General features: G+C 45.0%; 1 protein-coding gene across 2 annotated transcripts in view; it reads right to left on the reverse strand.

Moving 5' to 3' along the window:
- Positions 1 to 20,784, reverse strand: part of SUPT3H (SPT3 homolog, SAGA and STAGA complex component) — a 1,963,693-nt gene that overhangs the window by 786,056 nt on the left and 1,156,853 nt on the right. For both annotated transcript variants that reach the window (XM_086926226.1, XM_086926225.1), the window contains exon 6: positions 10,820 to 10,959. In XM_086926226.1, the coding sequence (XP_086782352.1) occupies positions 10,820 to 10,959 (140 nt within the window). The remainder of the gene's footprint in view (positions 1 to 10,819; positions 10,960 to 20,784) is intronic.

The following is a 20,784-nucleotide window of genomic DNA, read 5'->3' on the forward strand; positions in this document are numbered from 1 at the left end:
TGCTATTTTTCAGATTTCTAATTACCTTCCCCTACCTAATCCTGGTCACATAACATAACGTTTCTATTTAGCAGATTTCTGTAACAACGTGCATGGAAAGAGGTTAAATGTGATTCAAGGTGTTCTAGACTCTAAAGAAAAATGTTGCTAGCAAAAGAAAGGAATGGAGAAAGAGCCATCTCTGAAGCCTGGAAGTTTTTTGTTTATCAGATTGAGTTTGTTCATAAATAAACCTGAAACACTGGGGACTTTTACCACTCCTCACGTGGACATGAACTACAGAAACAGCAGGGCTACGTGGCTCACCAAAGCAAGTGCCACTGAAAGCGTTAGCAAGACCTTAAGATAGACACCGCAGTCCTTTGTACTGGGAAATACTACACTTCGGCACGGGAGCCGTCAGTACGTGACCAGGGAATATGGCGGCGGCTAACACCGGTGTGGAGGATCGCGTGGAGGATCGCCATTCTCATATAAGGCGAAATGGAGAAGCGGTTGTTAAATGGACATTGAAACAGAGCAAAAGATTAAATGATAGCTAAACGGTCTTCGAGTGGCTGCCAGGTCACTTCTCATGTGGGCTTTGGTGTTCTTTCTACTACGGAAGCGACACCGCCCCCCAAGGGAGCCCCAGTCTCAGAGTCGGGGTGGGGGGGTTGGATGGAGGAAAATCTTCCATCTCATGATTTATCCTCTAATGTTCTGAGCTCGAAAAATATGGGACCATTAAGTGGCACTATGGGTCCACCAAAGGATTGCGACAAAACGTAGGCGCTAAATACCGCTGTGGAAGTAGGCAAACGTGCACAATCTCCACCAGCAAGGAGTAGGTACCTCCTACGTACCCCCCCCCCCCCCCCCGAAAAGAAGAGTGCAGTTGAAAGGGGGAAGCCAGCGAGCATTTCTCAGGCTGTAATCTCTGTTAAGAAGCCACCAAAAGAGGTAAAGTCAAAAATTGTGGAGTAAGAGAAATAAGGTCTCTTTCTAAGCCTCCCCCCTCCCTCAGGTCCTACTTCAAAATGGTGGAACAAGTAGCAGGTTCAGCAGGGGCTGAGGGGGATATTGGGAGCACAGGGGATGTGACGGAAGATATAGGGGCACAGTTGAGGCAGATTGAACCATTGAGTCTTGAAAATAAATTTTCCCCCTCATAGAGGATTCAACAGAGAGTCTAGAAGACACTTTATCTAGTCCCCCTATTTCCTCGAGCATTCCTTTGTTCCCCCCCTACTTAAGGCACAATCTATTCAAGAAGGAGAGTTATCTGTTAATAAAATCGGCAATGCAGGACCCCGGGGGAATGATGAGATCCCCAGGTTAGATAACAGCCTACAGGAGGGGGCACTCCTTAGGGGCCCAGGTGACAGATCTACTATTTAACTTGAGGCAAGATATGCTGGTTAAGTTTGACACTTCTGAACACAACCAGAAGGATATTCAAGGAAAATGTGCTATTCTCGAACAAAAGATCGATGGAATTGCACTGCATACAGTAGCCCTGGAAGAGGAAGTGAAGATTTTGGGTGAGGCTAAAAGCAGTAAATTCGAAGGAGATAGCAGGACTAAAAGAAGAAAATAAGACTCTACAAGCAGACCTGGGAAGGTTTGAGTTACATGCCAGGAGAAATAATGTCCGCATTTTGGGGGTTTTGGAAAAAGCAGAAGGTTCCGACATTAAAGGAGATTTGTTCCACGATAAAACGGATACAGACTGGGAAAGAGAACTTCAAAGGGTACATAGGGACCCCTACAGACTCCATCCAGGAAGGAAGGCCTGAAGGAAGGTCTTAATAAACGTTCTTACCTTTTCTATCAAGGAGTTAGTGTTGGGGCGAGTACTGAAGGAACGGCAAATTAAATTTGGAGACGTCATTTATCAAATTCGCTCTGACATGCGCAAGAGGAATGCCTATAGGCAGTGGACCCTAGGTGCTAAAATGAGTGAATTACGTGCTAGGGGGGCCCAAGTGTATATGAAGTTTCCTGCCATGTTAAAAATAATGTGGGGAAATAAAATGTACAACATCAGAGACCCTGAAGAGGTGGATGTCCTGTTAATGTCGATGGAAAGCCCAGAGTAGAGATTTGAACGCCGATATATATATATATATATATATATATATATATATATATATATATATATATATATATATATATATATATATATATATATATAGAGATGCACACTGAAGATGTACATAAGAGTGGAATGAGCGCATCTAGGTAGATATTTAGAGAAAGTTATTAGTTTTCGTCACAAACACACGTAACACATGCGCACATAAAGTTATGTTTTGGTATTGAGTTTGTTTTAGAGATTCGCTCAGTCATCTGCACAGGGATACCTCGAAGGCCCTAGTCTAACAGATAGGGAGGGAGGAGTTCCCCAAGGAGGGTGGGGGTGAGACACGGGTGGTTGGGAGCATGTGGGAGAAAAGAAATACAAAATATTGTCCTTACTATGTCTTATAGCTAGTGGATCCCGATAGGAGGTGATGCTTCGTTAGTTGTTTCATGCTTACAGAGGGCGGCGCTAAATAGGATTAATTTTGTAGGGGCAGGTAGGAAGCGAGTTCCGTCGATTGATAGATGAATAAGAAAATGGTTCACTTTATATCCTGGAACGTTAATGGCTTAAGATCCACAAGGATGCTAGCCCGAATAGTGTAGTTTCTTAAGAAAACTGAGGCTAAGGTTATTTTACTTTAAGAAACCCATTTAATAAAAAATGAATGTAAAAGTGTATATAAAAAATGGGCATGGGTTCAGGACATCGCTTGCTCAGATCAAAGTGGTAACACGAGGGGGGTAGCAATTCTTATAAGAAGTAATTCCGGTATTATACTGGAAAGTTATCAGACAGATTCTTCTGGGAGGTGGTTATTAGCTAAGATAAAAGCTCAAGGAATGTCTGCAGTGGTTGCTTCTTATTATGGCCTAAATGAGGATAACCCGGGTCCACTAAATAAATTGGAATCAGGCTTATTGACATCTAATGCCCCCACCATACTTTGAGGGGACTTTAATATAGTTTTAAGCAAGGTGTTGGATAGAACCTCCAAAGTCAAATACGTTACCCCATCAAAAACAACGGCGGTACTTAAAACCCTAATCAATGAATTAAATCTAGTTGATATCTGGAGATTTAAGATGGGAGAAAAGAGGGATTTTACTTTTTTTTAGCAAAGAATATGGCCATCACTCAGGTATTGATTACTTCTTATTAGATTGTGAGTTATTATCAGGGGTGGACTCGATTAAGCATGTACCTGCTATACTATCAGACCACTTGGCCGTTTTCTTTTCATTAAAGCTTCAAGATAAGAGGAGTATGATAAGATGGACCTTAGACAGCACAATATTGTTAGACAAAGGGGTTCTATCTAAGATGAAAGATGAGGTAGCAGCCTTTTTCGACGCTAATAATTGATCAGCTAAAGCTTAAATCATATGGGACACCTTTAAGGCCTTTCTATGATCTATAGGCACCGCAACTATGGTGGGTAACAAACGTAGTATGAGGCACCAAGAGGAAATGTTCCTACAAACTATAAAAAGTAAAGAGCAGGAGTTAGAAAAGGCCTCATTAGAGAGTCCTAGCAAGGTGGCCTCGCTCACAAAGCAACTAGAACCGTTGCAAGCAGAATATCAAGGAGCCTCAATAAGATATTGTCAGATAGAAGGAAGGGCAGTACATTGCAGCACTTTGCATACGGCGAGAAGAGTGGTTCCCTCTTGGCCTGGAAAGCCAAAGTATAGAAAGCTCGCTACCAAATCAGTAGTCTTCGAGAGTCTATGACGGGAGATATAGTTGATACTAGCACAAAAATTGGTTTGGAAGTTTGTAGACATATGAGTCAACTGTATAAAGAGAATATCTCCCCTGGGAGAGATAATATTGAGGGTTTTTTAAAGGAAATCGAACTCCCAAATTTAACCGAAGACCAGAAGGGGACTCTAGCGATCAAGATAACAGAGGAGGAGATTCGACAGCAGTTTAGGCAGATGGCTAGAGGCAAGGCAGCTGGGCCAGATGGCCTTCCAACTGAGATTTACCGTAGTCTCCTTGACATCATAGTACCAGTGCTCAAAGAGCTTTTAATGCAATACTGATAGAAGGGGAAGACCCTCCTTTAAGTTGGGCTGAGGCAACGGTAACGCTAATTCTGAAACCTAACAAAGACCCTCCTGCAGTGGACTCATAGAGGCCAATATCACTGTTGAACACAGACTACAAGGTTTTCACTGGTATCTTGGCTGCCAGGGTAGCTAAGATTATAAAAGGTATTATACATAGTGATCAGAGAGTATTTATACCTGGGAGACAGCTCAATGAGCTAACCTTCTCATTGCTTGGAGTAATAGACTTGGCAGAAACACATAATCTACCTGTAACCGTCGTGGCAGTGGACGCTGCCAAGGCTTTTGATCAGATTCACTGGCCATATCTCTGGGAGACTCTAAAGATATTCAGATTCCAAAATAACATAATAAAGGCTGTTCAACTTCTGTACCGTCTACCCAGAGCGAGGGTGCTCGTAAATGGTGAGTTAACTGACTGGTTCAATATATTGCGCGGAACTAGGCAGGGGTGCTCCCTGTCCCCACTTTTATTTAATTTGTATATTGAATCTTTAGCAGCATGGATTAGAGAGGACACTACCCTTGTTCCTTTCACTTATGGATTCTTAAGATAAAATTTGCCTTATATGCTGATGATCTTTTACTTTACACGTTAAATCCCGACAGGGCTATTCCTACCTTGATGGCAAAAGCAGAAGCGTTCGGAAAGATATCCAGATATAAGGTGAATAGAAACAAGACAGAAATCATGAAATGGAACCAACCAAAGCAACCCTGCAGGCAAAATCGTGTATGCGCTACCTTGGTATTATAATTATACAGAAACTAGCGGAAGTAACCACAGTGAACTGGAAAAAAAACAGTCAGGAGGTAGGGAGATTGTTGGCTAGGTGGTCAAACCTCCCTCTAAATTTGTATGGTAGGGTAAACTTTATTAAGATGATTATTCTACCAAAATCACTTTTCTTTTTAATTCCTTACCATTATTGTTTGATAAAAGGGAGTTTGCTAAATTACAAGGAACAATAAATAGTTTTATCTGGGGTTCGAAGGGATCTCGCATATCTTGGAAAAGATTAAGGAGGAGGTTGAAGAAGGGTAGGCTGGCACTACCTGATTTGATGATCTATGGGCATGCTTTCCTTTTTAAGAACTATTGGATGCTTTTAAATAAAGTAGATAGTTCAGCAATAGGATTTCTTTTGGGGCAATGCTTAGTGAGTTGTGAGAGGGGCAAGAGCAATTTTTATTTAAATTTGGGGACCCGGAGTTTAAAAAAAGTAAGACTCAATATTTTATCTGAGGCTCTGGAAGTATGGGTGTTTTTCAGGAAAAAGTTAGCTATATCTTACTACACATCTGATGGGAATCACCAGGGACCCCAGAGTGTTTGAAAGATGCACTTAGCCTCCCACTGATGAACGCGGAAATCTCTCGCTGGGGAGATCCCCAGGTGGGAACCGACCTAGTCGGTGGGAGATTTTGAGTCTACTTTCAGGGGGCCAACTAACTAGATTTAAGTATTACCAGCACTCTGGGTGGTGGGTAACTCAAGATTGGAACGAGGTGGATGATGATTCTTGGTTAGACCAAGCAATAAAAACTGGTATTGTTAAGAAGGAGGTTGCTTTGTGGTACCACACCCTAGTAAACGCAGAAGACGACTTGGATAAAGACATTCAAAAACTTTGGGGCAATTAAGAGATGAATTTAAATGTGAGTGATATCTGGTAGGGTTCTTTTGCGACGCTAAGAGAGACAGTTACGCTGGCTTACCTGAAACGCAATCATCTCTTTACTGTCTATAGGGTATTTTGGTCCCCAGAAAAATTCAAAACATTTTCAGGAACACAACATGCATGCCCACGATGTGGAGATCCCTCTGCCCTGAGATCACTAAGTTTTGGCTTGAGGTCTGTGAATTTTTAACGGAAGTTACAGGCATTACGGTGAGGGTAAGCCCCCTCCTTGTATTTTTTGGTATATGCCTAGATAATACTACCTATGTTAGTAGGCCGGATGCAAGATTTATTTTTTATGTAATTCTCTTAGGAAGACGGGAAATCTGTAAATCATGGAAATCGAGTGTTCCACCCCCCTTTCATGAGTGCAAAAAGAGAGTTGTAAATATAAGTTTACAGGACCTAGTATGTGACCATAGTAGTCTAGGACAAGTATGGATCAAGCTGGTGGAATGGATGCAAAACCTAGGGTCCAATGATTAAGCCAATGAACAGCTGTCTGTCCTATTTCCCTTCTGTGTTACGGGCACACCAGTGAAGGGCGGATGTGGAAACAGCTTTTTACTCTTGAGTGGAATGACTCTAAACCGGCCTGGTATACCAGAGATAGGAAGGGAGTATAGCCAACAAGTAAATTGGCAGAACGAACACAAACATTTTTTTTTTAAATGAAATACTACACTTTGCCAACTTTACCTCATGATCTGAATGGGTATGAGAGTGGTCGCTGAACTATTGACAAAAAATTGATACACATTAAGGACAATATACAAAGGTGCAAAATATTATTTAACTTCAACTTTAATATAACAGATTGTCATTTTGATTTATGAGAGGGATTAGTTTAGCTCTTGTGGCAGGTGCCCTTGTAAATGCTGGAGAGCTGTAGCGTAAAATGACCTTCCAATATGTTCACAGTGAGCACCCCAAGTGGGACGGGCATGCCGAGACGTGGGTCCCATGCTCTCCGTGCCACTAGAGTCAAGCAAGCCTGGCTGATGAGGGGCAATGCCCCGAAACCGATCCCATGATGCTTTTTTCAAGTCCGGGTAGGACCTGGCCTGGCAGTTCAGGCTGGACTTTTCCGAAGGGGAACAGGTTCAAGACTGATTTGCATTTGGCTTGGTCTTAGCTAGAATGGCATGGGGAACAATAAAACGATGGATGTTGGCCCAGATCTCTGTACTGGGGTGAATGTTTGACATTGTGCTGCATTATGTCCATCAAATGTTCTTTTTTGCATTTGTCACCCTGAGAGGGACGGTATTCCCAGATGTGCTCTCCATGCCCTGGAGTCAAGTTAGCCTGGCTGATGAGGGGTTATGCCCCGAAATCAGTCCCAGGATGCTTTTGTCCAGTCCAGGGAAGACATGACCTAGCAGTTCGGGCTGGACTGTTCACAGGCTCAAGACTGATTTGCATTTGTCTGGGCCTGAACTGGAATGGCGAGCAAAAAAAACGATGGATTTAGGGCCAGATCTCTGTACTGGGGTGAATGTTTGACATTGTGCAGCATTCTGTCCATCAATTGCTCTTTTTGCATTTGACAGGAGTTAAGCAGCACACGCGCAGTGGAGCCAGCATATTGTGCAGTGATCAGCACGAGTGAACAGGCTTTTTTACCTGTGTCATTAAAGTGTGGCCTACAGCCTCATTTATTTAAAGTTCCACTGCTATGTGCTTAACGTACCCTTGGCCTACATTGGTTTGGGGTGTATGTGTGCTTGTGAATGGTACAATACAGGGATGTTCTAGAAGAATGCATGCCTGTGAACGGTACAGTACATGGAAGATTCCCAGTTCCATTCTTAGAGACTCATGGCTAACTGGGAGAACATGAGGAAGTAGAGGAATCACTCCCACCTGCCCCCACCAGACAGATTTGTGGACTGCTGCATTCCTGGGAGCTGGATGTGACACTGGAGGAAGGGACAGCCCAGCTTTGTGGTATACGTCAATGGGTGCTCTTTAATTCAGAGAGAGGTCACTGGGAAGGGGCCTAATCACATCTCAGGAAGGAGACTGGGGTGATAAGAAAATCAAAAAGTCTAGGGTTGGGGCCATGGGGTAACCTTTTGATACACATATCATTGCGGCTGACATCCAGCTGTGAACCTCTTGTCACTCCCAAGGAATTTGTTGTTGTGCTATCAGATTTGGAATCGCGCCTGCTGTGACACGCAGCTTTCTGGAGGAAGGGCAGAGAAGAGGGCACTTCAAAAAGAATGGGACACACAACTTAAACTTCAAAGATTCAGACTCTAAATCACATTTGGTGTCTGGAAATGGACTATAAGGAGGAGAGCTGGAGGCCCCCACAACTGTCAACGTTCAAGCAGTCAGTCAGGCTGTGCAAGGAGGATAAGCTCTGCAAGACTTCTGCCCGTGACCAGGACTTGGGACCAAGGCCTGCCAATCCCCCTGGTGGGTTAGGGGACATCAGCACAGGAATCCAAGATCACCTGCCCCTGGAGCCTGGAACACCAGTGCTCGCCTTCTTACCAAGACCATTGTGCCTTCTGAGGAAGAGGACAGCATTGGAGAAAGAGAGGTCCAGTGGGGGATCCTGGCAAGTGGATCCCTGTAGCGAGGTGTGAGGAGATGGCTGCTGCACAATCTGGTTGTTGCCTGTATGCAAAGTATAGTCGGTGGCCCAGATGGCTGTCATGAAGTGAGCCATGAACTTTGCTGCACTGATTGGCTCGTTGTCTGTGTGCATGTTCGAAATCGGCTTCCCTGTGTGCCACATGGGACCGACGCGAAGATTACTTCCGTGCAGATCAGGCTGTAGCTCGTGTGCTGAGTGAAGTTGGCGAATCTATATGCCAGGTGAGGCCACCATGAAGATTGCTGCTGTGCCGATCCGGCCATAGTCGGTGTACAGAATGAGGGCTGTGACCCCAAATGCCCAGAGGGGCCACCGAGACAAGGCAAGAAGCGTTGTTGGTTTGAAACAGTTGTAGTGAGGAGGAGGAGGTCGCCATGTGACCCGTTCAGGCCCAAACTCTGACTGAGGATAAGCACCAGGAGCATTGAGCCCCCTTTATCTCCACTGAAGGGGATCCCAAGAAACTTACCAGCATCAGAGGAACATCTAGAAACCCCCTCACCACGGCCTCCGTAGGACCGCGTGTGAGAAACGTGAGAACACCCAACTACTGCTTCATCAAGGTCGCGTGTGAAGAACTCACCAAAGACAGAGGCTGCGGCTTCAGTGCCTATGAAGGAGGTATGCACAGAGACTCCGGCCGTGCAGGTCTTGCTTGTGTGGGTAATACTGATTTACGGGTCAGATTGTCCAGGGAGCTTGCCTGTTACATAGCATCTCAGTGCTTGAACACTTCAGATTTTAATAAAAGTGTCGGAGTTGGACCCCTGAGACTCATACTAGTGGTGGGTCTTAACCTGAATGTAACCAATAATGAATGGGTTAATAACAACTACTGCTAGCGAGTGGGAACTGAGACTCAGGAACCCACATGTTCAAACACTTGAGGCCTGAATGCCATATTTTACTTTCTATCGATAAATACTCCTTTTTTCACAAAAGCAAGTATTTACCTGGACAGCCATTTATTGCTGCTGCTGAAGGTATTTTGAGTTGTGAGCCTGTGTTCACCCCCTGTGTTCACCTCTCCCCAAGAATCCTTTGACTACTCGACCCGCAATACCACTGACAGTGAAGTGCTGAAGGGGTACTTGGCTCAGTCGTTCAGGACCCATTGTAGGTCAGACTCCGGGACATTAGGGAGTTAAAGGCCTCAGCCCCTTCACAGTTGGGCCCTGCAGCTGTTGCTTGCCCTGTGACCCTCTGAAAGGGTTCTGACACTATAGAAAATAAATTATAATTACAAAATGTGTAAATCCACCAGTATTGTGATTAATTTTTCACCATCATAAATTTATATTTAGGGAGCCTTACAAAGCAATGGACTTGCCAAATGCAGATGGGAATCACAAACATTTTTACTCCTGTGAAATGAGAAATAAAATGTCTTTTCAGGGTAAGAAAGGGAAAGTAATAAGCATTTAGGGGTGGTGTACGGGAAAAGATTTGTCCACCGGAGAAAGTTCAGTGTGGAAAAAAAAGTAAAAAAGCCCCATTTGCAAATGCACCTTCGTACACCTCGTGTGGATTTTGCATCTAGTACGAAATCAATATGAGGAAAATTTTGTGAAGAAGGAGTACTCGTGAAATTTTGCGACAGATTTTAAGGAGTACTTCTTGGATTCTCAGCGAATCCCCAGAAAGGCAGTAATCTACTTCAAAGATAAAAGCAAACCAATGAGAGGAGATTTCTGATTTTCTAGGTGGCCTTAATGAATCAGACCCTTACTTGCTTAATGTTAGCACAGCAGCATTTTCATTTACCTTAATAAGACATACAAAGTCGTTAAACCCCAACATAGCAAGCATTTGCAACTCAATAGGTCTCGCATTAGTGTGAGTTTAAGCTATTGGCATTGTGAATGACAACAGCTTTTATTTATCTGTTTTTATAATTAACACATAAATAAAAGGCATTGTCATTTACAATGCCAATAGCTCAAACTCTTGTAAATGCGAGACCTATTTCATTTGAAAGAAGCAGCCGCTATTGGCCCGGGCTGCTTGGAAAGTGAGTGTTGCAGGAAAGCCTGTTGTGCAGACATGCAGTGTAACAACAGAAGTAAAAGGGCCAGTTCTCATGAGAGGTTACAAATGAAGACAAGGCGGTACTAAGGAGGGACTAACAAGTCAATCAACGAATAAGACGCCACCATTTACAAAGGACAATGACACAAGCCAATGAAAAATATGGGCGGACCTTCAAGTCCATACGCTAATACAGCATGCCTTACAGAGCAGCGCATGCGCTGCTAGGCTCGTCCTAAAAAGGAGAAAGGAAAAAATACCTTTACTAAGTCAGAGACAAAACACAGAATGTCTTCCTCAAAATATATGGGATCTTTTCCCAAACAGAGGGGGAACGTTGGAAGGAGATTTATCATACCTCCATCCTTTCCTGTTTTACATCGTCAACTTCTTCGTCTTCAAACAGCACCAGGAGCTCACCGGTCTGGTCTAGGGAGTTGAGAAAATCCTGGGCAACTTTCTGACGTTTGTTGGCACTGGCGCTGCTACTGCTCTTGTCTGCAGGGAGAAAGACAATATGGAAAACAATTATCACTGCACATCTGCAGCACAGCTGGGGCCCTATACCTGGACTGCAAAGTCCATTTAAACTAATACATACAGTGTGTCAGCTACAACACATTCACCCGGTAGCATGCACTTCAGTATGATCCAGCATCCGGCCTCTTTACCCCTGCTTTCAAATGTACTTTGCAATAAGGACATCACTCTAATCGACTAATTCTGGGAGGGGGATTCAGGGGTAGTTTTGTGGGCTGGAGGGTAGATCGGGAATAGTTTTCTGGGCTAGGGGTGAGTCGGGGTAGTTTTCTGGGCTGGAAGGTCAGGAGTAGTTTTCTGGGCTGGGGCTGGTTCGGGGTAGGTTTCTGGGCTGGGGGGGTCAGGGTGGTGTTCTGGGCTGGGTTTTGGGGGCTAGTTTAAAGGGTCGGGGTTGGAGGTAGTCTCCAGGTCTGGAGGGTTCAGGGCTAGTTTTCGGGGCTGGTGGGGGGTCGGGTAGTTTTCAGGGCTGAGGGTTCTGGGGTAGTTTTTAGGGCTGGGGAGGGTTAGGTCATTTTTTTAGATTAGGGTATTAGGACTCAGGGCAGGGGAATGGGTAGTTGGGGAGGTTTTAGGGCTTATGGGAGACAGGATAGTTTTTTGGGATGGGTCAGGGTTTTAGGCCTCAGGGAGGGGAATGGGTAGTCGGGGTAGTGAATAGGGCTTAGGGCAGCGCTAGGTAGTTTTTAATGTTGGGAGGGTTGGTAGTTTTTTAAAATAAGGGTTTGCCTAAGGGCAGTGGAAGGGGTTGGGGTAGTTGTAGTGTTGTAAATCTGATGCTGAGGCTTGCTTACTTCAATTGGCACCCGACACGTGGAGCTCATCGGCGACTCGGATGCCCGAAGTAGTGGTAGTGACGAAGGATTGGAACCTCGCCGCGGAAGTGATCACTGCCAGAAGAGACCTGAGTCTTGGCATCCAAGGCGTTGTTCCTTCCTTTCCGATCTGACCATCCAGGTGGTGCCGGTCCTCGACTGAGATCTCTTCTGTTGGCTTGCCGTGCAGTGGCCGTTTGGTCGAATTTAGAACTTGGCAGAAGGAATCTGGACACCCTGTGATTGGTAAGAACCGTTGTACGGTACTTGCTGTGGGTTTTTGAAGCCTGGGATTGGCAAGGCAGTTTCAGGATACGCTTTCTGTGGCAATTTTGGTTTGGTATGACTAGTCATGATGTGTATGTGTAAGTGGAATATATGTGTTGTAACACATATAGGCAGGTAATGAGGAGATTTTTCTATAAAATTGCGATTTTGATTTGAGCGGCACATCGTATTAAAGATACCTAAAGTGCTACTTTGATTATTATACTGCATATTTTGCACTATTTTTGCACTATTTTTGGCATACCTGCTCTTAGCGCACTTCGTAGGATGTGCTGCTTTTGTGGAAATAACCGGTTTAAACTTGAGGGATCTCAACCAGCTCCCCGAGAAGGGACGCCTAATAGAGAGATGTATATTAAATATGGTCTTTCTTCTATAATGTACAGCACATTGTGGAGGAAATACACTTGTCAGGATCCTGAGTTATGTTGGCCAATGTATGGGTCATTTGATATGCGAAAGATTGAGTATGTGGAAGAGTGTATGTTTGAGCGGAAATCCAGACAAGATATGTTTGAATGTGTACGAATGTGGGTGAAAGAAGTACATTAGCGTGAGAAACGTGAGCAGGCGCTGATTAAGAAAGAGCAACGGAAGAATGTGTATGAAAAAGCGCAAGAATTAAGGAAGAAAGAAGTGAAAGAATTGGAAGAGAGACAGGAGAAGGAGCGCAGATTACAGACATCAGGCCAATATGCTGTCCGGCAACCTCTTTATCCTGTCCTTAATAAATCACAAGATGATTTCTCCTTGCTAGATCGTCCTCCGCCTCCGTATGCCGTTCTGTCCGCTCCATCTGACGAAGATGACGATTCCAGGGCAGATCGAACAAAACCAGATACTCGCTCTATGCTGCCGGTCGAACGTGCGGCAGAACTTAGAAAGACTGCTCATCAAGCACTTTGTGATTCTGTTACTGCTTCTAACATCTTAGATAGTTTACAGGGGTGGCAGGACAGAGAGCGATTATATTTTACCGAGAATTTTGCTGAAGAAGTTGTTGACATGTTTCGGAAAGTCTCTGGTGTTTTAGAACCTGATGATGTAGCAGCCGATTGTAAGCAAATACATAATACATACTCTCCCCCATGTGGCTGATACGATAAGACAGTTGTTCAAACTACGAACTGAGGTGCTTCGTATGCGAGAGGAGAAACGAAAAACAGATGCAGATGCACGGAAGGAGTCGCTCGGCGGGAAACAATCATCTATCTTTGGAACAGATAAGACCGCAAAAGTGCATGCAAAGCCTATGCGAGAGGCTGCGCCTTTATATGTTTCTCCTAAGGGAACGGGTACAAGTGATGATAAGTCCTCTGTAGATGCTAAAGGTTATTTGATTTATAACTGGATGTATACTCCCTGGAATAGGGCAGGTGTCATTGCACTTAAAGCTGCATTGCCTAACCCGTGGAAAAATCCAGCCACTTTCTATGAGGAAGTTGAGGGAGCCATAAATTCTTGTACCATGACATTAGCTGATATTGATTTATTCTTCTGGCTAATATTGCCATCTGATATGTGGAGATCCGTGCGTAAAGTTGATGATCACGCAGAGTATGGGGCATTATGGAAGGAGATAGAGACGGAAGACGAGGATAGGGAACCAGCGAAAAAGCCATGTCAGTTGATTTTAGATCTTCCTATTGCAATACTAACTGAGTTAAAAACTATTATTCCCCCTAAAAAGATTGATTGGACTATTTTAGCATTGTGTAAGCAAAAGACAGATGAATCGGTTTCAGATTTCTTTACGCGTTTCGAGGAAGCATTTCATGATTTTAGTGGCCAGTCGCTAACGGACGATACGGGCCGACATTTGTTTGTAGATAAATACGTTACGAATCTATTACCAGGAGTGGCTAGCCGTTTAAAAGCTAGAGAAAGCTCTTGGACCACCTCGTCTCCGGCATCTCTCCTGACGATGGCTCAATATTACGAGCGTCAGAAAGTAGAAGCGAAGGGTAGTGAGGATAAAAAGTCTAAGGAATTAAAAACAAAGGTTATGTTATCTCAGGTTTATGGTCCACCTCTAGAGTGAATGAATGGTGATTTATAATGCGCAAGAACTTAGCCCCGAAGGGCATCAAGGCAATGATAGAGGCGGACGAGGATTTTATGGTTCTTCCTACACTCGTTCGAATCTGGCTGTTGATCAATGCGCGTATTGTAGAAAATTTGGCCTTTGGGCAGATGAGTGTCCATTGTTGCGCTCACAACGCTATGCCCGTGGTCGTGGACCAATGAGAAATCGCGCGGGATATTCAGGTCCCAGGGACAACACGAACGATCGTGCTAGGTTTGATTCTAATGTGCGGGTACAAAATGGGTTCAATAATTTTGACAGGCGCAATCAATACCAGATGTCTGATTATGCGCAGCCTGATTTACATGATTCTGCTTATGCATAGGATTGCGTAGGATGGGGTAAGGAATCAGTTGAAGTTCCAGTAGATCAGAGGGGTCCTTATGTTACAGCACATGTTTTGGGTTCTACTGATCAGTTTCTGGTTGATACAGGAGCTACTCGTAGCGCTCTGTCTAAACAATTGGTTCCGAGGGCTCCCCTGTCTGGCTTAACGATCACATCGATGGGGTTCGATGGAACACCTTCTCTTAGCCCATTGTCGCAACCACTTGCATTTCATGTTGATAAATTTGCTGCACCATGCCCGTTTTTGCTCTCCCCAAATACATCAGATAATATTGTGGGCCTTGATATGCTCAAGTATTTCAGAGCCACAATAAGATGTTCCCCTGAAGGAGCACGTGTGATTTTGAATTACAACTACCCTGTAATGGAAAGAGCTTGTCTTGTTAAAGAAAATATGGCATTAGCTTCTCTACCTAACACTTTGTGGGCTACTTCAGATACTGATGTGGGACAGATGATTATTCCACCGATGCAAATTAGTGTAAAGGAGGGAGCTGTGTTACCACGTTTGCCTCAATATATAATTTCACGGGAGGGTGAGGAAGCGCTCACGAATTGTACGAGATCTTATTGAAGTTGGGGTTGTTGAAGAAGTTCCATTTAATGTGTGTAACAGTCCGATTCTCCCAATTCTGAAGAAAGACACTAGGATCTATCGATTTATAATTGACTTACGAGAAGTGAATAAGATAGTGGTGCCACAATATCCAGTGGTTTCTGACATCCCGACACTTCTTACTTTAGTTCCACCTACTGCAACTACGTTCTCCGTTATAGACTTGAAGAACGCTTTCTTTTCGATCCCTATTCGTCCTGATAGCCGATATCTGTTAGGTTTCACCTTGAATAATCGATCGTATAGATTTTGTAGGGTTCCTCAAGGCTATACCGAGAGTCCTAGTATTTACAGCCAAGCATTAAAGAGACAACTTGATTCTTTTGTTCTGCCCGAAGGTGTGGCGCTCATACAATATGTCGATGATATCTTGTTGGTAGCCTATACCCCTGAACAATGAGAAAAATGCACTTTGCCCTTGCTTTCTTTCCTTGCTTCACATCATCACAAAGTATCGAAAAAGAAATTGCAGTATTGTAGCCCAAAGGTAACCTACTTAGGTCACCTTTTGTCTAAGGAGGGACGTGCACTCACATCAGATCGCATTCAGGCAATTTTAGACACACCAGTACCTTCTACACAGAAAGAAGTTCGAGCATTTCTAGGTCTTACGTCCTTTTGTAGGCAATGGATATTAGGATTTTCATACATTGTTAAACCTTTGTTAGCCCTTTTGACAAAAGATACTCCAATACCCCTTCCATGGACAGATAAATGTGAGAATGCTTTTCGACCGTTACGACAAGCCCTTTGTTCAGCACCAGTGTTTGGTACTCCAGATTGCACGAAGCCCTTTACATTGTATGTACACGAGAGAGATGGATGTGCATTGTCAGTTTTGGTGCAGACACATGGCGATAAGCAACGTCCTTGTGCATATTTTTCAGCAGTGCTTGATCCTGTTGCTCGAGCGCTGCCTGGATGTTTTCGCTTGGTTGCAGCAACAGCTGTGTCAATACGCCAGAGTGAAGGGATAGTCTTATCACATAAGCTGTTGGTGCTGGTACCCCATGCTGTTGATGCCCTTTTGAATCAAACAAAGACGCAGCATTTAACTAGCGCTCGTCTAACAGGATATGAGTTTACGCTGTTAGCCCCTCATATTACATTGAAGAGATGTGCAACACTAAACCCAGCCACGCTATTGCCATTTCCGGTGACTCAGCCTGAGGCACAAGAAACACATGATTGTATTTTCCTGACTGAGGAACAGACAAAGGGTTGTATTGATTTGGAAGATACGACCCTTCCAGATGTAGATAGAGAACTGTGGGTTGACAGGTCTTGTCTGAAGTTACAGGATGGTACAACTTCAGCCGCATATGCAATTACTATGCTTCACATGATAGTGGAGACAGCTCGCATACCACAGAAGTCAGCTCAAGCAGCAGAACAAATAGCTTTGACACGGGCATGTGAGCTTAGTACCGGTAGGCGTGTGAACATTTATACAGATAGCCGCTATGCTTTTGGAGTGGTGCATGATTTTGGCCTGCTCTGGAAGGAAAGAAGTTTTCTGACATCACACGGGATGCAGATAATGCACGGAGAACTAGTGCATAATCTTTTGACTGCATTAACATATCCAAAGAAAATAGCTATAGTGAAATGTAGTGCGCATAAGAAAGTGACTGATAAAGTGGGACAAGGAAATGCTTTTGTAGATCGAGTGGCACGTGAGACTGCGATGCAGCCTGACACTACTTCCATGTATGTAGTGAAGCCACAAACTGAGCGGTGGCATGATGCTAGGAAAGAAGTATTAGAAATACAGAGGGCCGCTTCTGATAAAGAACGAGAGCAATGGTCTATGGATGGAGAGTTGGATGATGAAGGTTGTTGACGAAACAAACAGATGGATAAATGGAAGTTGCCTATAGCTTTTGTACAACCTATGGTTCAGATGGCACATGGGCTAGCACATGTTGGAGCTTCAGCAATAGTGAAATTGCTTACGCAAGTTTGGGAGCATCCAGAAATTGCTAGCACAGCTAAGAGAGTAGTACAGTCCTGCATGATTTGCTTGCAATTCAATCCTGGAAAAGGGACACGAACTCCAGCAGGAGGGTTTGCTACACCAACTGCACCTTTTGAAGTTTTGCAGATGGATTATATTCAGCTTGAACGCTGCAATAATCTGAAGTATGTCTTGGTGGTGGTATGTGCCTTTGGTAAATGAATTGAGGCGTACCCTACAAAGGGCAATACTGCAATAACTAAGGCAAAGGTGCTTTTGACGGAAATTTTTCCTTGTTATGGTGTTTGTACACTTTTGTGGAGTGATAATGGACTTCATTTTATAGGGAACGTTATCAAGTATGTCCTGAAAGGATTAGGGATCAAACAAAAGTTCCATGCAGTGTTCCACCCGCAATCAGCAGGATTGGTGGAAAGATACAATGCTACTCTGAAGCTGAAATTAGCCAAGATACAGGCTTCAACTTCTCTGACTTGGCCAGATGCGTTGCCACTGGCATTGTTGTCTATTAGATCAGTGCCTTATTCTCGAACAGGTCTCACCTCTTATGAGATTCAGTTTTCTTGGCCCATGAATATCTGGGGAGTTCCTAAACTAAGTTCTGTGTATTATGTACCATGTGTCTTAATGAATGACTATTTGGCACAATTAACTGATAACTTGGTTTCTATTCATCAACAGGTTCGGGAAGCACTCTCTGACAGATCTACTGGTGAAGGCCATGATCTCCGGCCTGGTGATTTTGTTCTCCTGAAGTCCTGTGAGAGGGCACGCAGTCTGGAACCGAGGTGGTGCGGGCCTGAGCAAGAGTTGCTCGCTACGAGGACAGCGGTTCGAGTCACCAATCGGAAGAACTGGATCCATGGTGTGCACTGCCGGAGAGTGCATTCTGCTTTGGTGGAGCTAGCTGTGTTGACCGATCATCAAGAGGTTCTGACTGCAGAGAAAGGCCGTGCTGTGATACCTGACGAATCTGAGGAGTTCCTCCCGGACCCGACAAGTTCTGGAGCATCGAGATATAATTTGAGGCCAAGAAAAGAGCCTGCAGTAGTGTGAAAGTGGTCTGAGCGGTCCCTGAGATAGTGAAACGGAGAGCCGATGTGGCAAGGGGGGGGGGGGGGGGGGATCAGCCCTGCATTAGAGTAGTGACATGTAGAGTATGTGACAGTAGAGTATGTGAAGCGGCGCGCTTCCAGGTGACTGTGAGCCCACAGTTTTCCTTATCAGGCCTCTTAATATATCGTCCTCCTGGTCCGGCCATTCAGTTTAAGGAAGCGCTCCCGGAGGTAGTTAGTGAGCTTGCTGCAGGCTCAGCAAATGTTAGTATTTGTGGGGATCTCAATCCCCACCTGGATCGTAATCAGGATAACGCCACCTTTATTGCAGATCTAGCTGCCCTCCAGCTGGATCAACTAGTCTCTGGACCCACGCACGTGGCAGGACACCTGCTAGACCCCCTATTTTCCAATCTTCAATCAGTAACTATGGAACTACCTATTCCCATGGCCTGGACTGACCACTTTCTGGTCAGATGGTTCGTCTCGCTCATGGAGCCCCCTAACGCAGGGACTCCAAGATCGGTCTTTAAACGCCCGTGGCACAAACTGAAGCTTGATGATTTTCATCATTTTCTCAGCGCCAATCCTCTAGACATTTGTCTAGACTACGACAGGTTCTGTGACTGGATCCTGCGAGGTCTCGACGCCTTAATTCCTGCTAAATGGGTGAAAGGGCGTATCTCTACCACCAACCCTTGGTATAACAACTCTTTAACCACGCTGAGGAAAGCCTGTAAACAGGAAGAGCGTGACTGGAGGAGAGATTGTGTACTCAAGAAGAAAAGGCATTATTTGACGAAAGTCAAACTTTACCACGGAGCGATCTGAAAAGCACGTGCAGCTTTCTATGCCATGGAGATTAGCTCCAGTTCTAATCCCACCAAATGTATCTTTAAAATCCTTAAAGATCTTAGGACCAGGAAAGTGAATATCCAAGTTGTATCATCTTCGCATTTTTATGATGAACTGGTGACCTTTTTTGTCAACAAAGTGCGCACCATCTATCTATCCTTCCCGGACCCCAGCTCCCTCCCCGCCTATGTGAGGCCTAGTGCGGGATCCAGGGCCTCTCTGCCATCTATCCCGTCCCTTTCGGAGGCTGAATTGACTCGGCTCAGTGGTAAAATTAGGTCGGTTTTCCCCCCCTGCAGCCATCACAATTCAAGGAATCCCTTTCCATCTTTAGGGAACCTCTTTGCAATATAATCAACAGCTCCTTGTCATCTGGGACCGTCCCTGCATCTTAGAAGCAAGCTTGGGTTTCTCCCATCTTGAGAAAACCCAATTTGGATCTCTCTAAACCTGAGAGTTTCCGACCAATATCCCTCCTACCTTGGGTAGCTAAAATCGCAGAAGCACATGTCAACAACGTGCTAACTCGCTTCGTGAGTGACCATAACATCTTGGACCCTTCCCAGTATGGGTTCCGACCGGGCCATAGTAGGGAAACTGCCCTTCTGGCCACCACGGAACGTCTGCGATCTCTCATGGACAAAGGTCAAAGTGCGGCGCTGGTCTTGTTAGATCTCAGCGCGGCCTTTGATACGGTGTCCCATGAGATTCTACTCCGCAGGCTTGAGGAGGCAGGGATAAAAGGCTTTTCGAGTCTCGGTTCCCCCTTTCTCCTCTCAGATCCACGCCATCGATCAAGGGGTGCCACAGGGCTCGGCCCTGAGCCCACTACTCTTCAACTTATACGTCCAGCCTCTGGCTGCGGTTGCCAACCTATGGGACCTTACGATGGTTTCCTATGGTTACGACACGCAGCTGGTGGTTACCTTGGCGGATGGTTCTTCCCCCTCTGCCTCCAGATTCAAAGACGGCATGACGGCAGTTGCCGATTGGATGGCAGCCAACTGTCTACAGCTCAATGCGGGGAACACTGAGGTTTTGTTGGTGGGTAAGAATGTCATACTGTGGAATGAACAGTTGTGGCCGTCAGCCCTAGGATCAATACCATCTCCTAAAAATTTAGTAAAGAACCTTGGTGTCCTGATGGACTCTTCCCTTTGTTTCCAGGCCCACACTAAGCAGCTAGCTGCCTCCTGTTTTGGTACCCTACGAGGCCTTAGATCCATCCTAAAATACTTCGACCCTTCGGTACGCCAACTCATTATACAAGCCACCATCCTCTCCCGCCTTGATTAAGCGAGCTCCATCCTTCTGGGGGCAAACAAGGCTGAAATACAGAGAATGCAGCACATTCAAAATGCTGCTGCTAGAGCTTTGGTGGGCCTGCCGCGCTCCAGCACTCTTCGAAAGCTGCACAGGCTTCCTATTGAAAGACGTATCCATTTCAAGACACTCTGTCTTTCCTTTAAAATCCTGAAATGTGCTAGCCCTGCCCTGTTGGGCAACCTGATTACCCACTATGTTCCTTCTCGCCCTCTTCGCTCGGCAGAACTTCACTTGACGGTTGTGCCCAAAATTAGGCTCTCTAGGATGCGTGAGCGTGCTTTCAGCTACCTTGCACCCAAGCTGTGGAACTCCCTTCCCGTACATATCCGTGCCATTGACTGTCTGTCTGCTTTCAGGAAGGCCATCAAGACCTTCCTGTTCCTTTCACTTTAGTCTCTACTAGTTTCGTTTTTCTCTCA

Source organism: Lissotriton vulgaris, chromosome 6 (genome assembly GCF_964263255.1).
Source record: "Lissotriton vulgaris chromosome 6, aLisVul1.2, whole genome shotgun sequence".
Taxonomy (NCBI): domain Eukaryota; kingdom Metazoa; phylum Chordata; class Amphibia; order Caudata; family Salamandridae; genus Lissotriton; species Lissotriton vulgaris.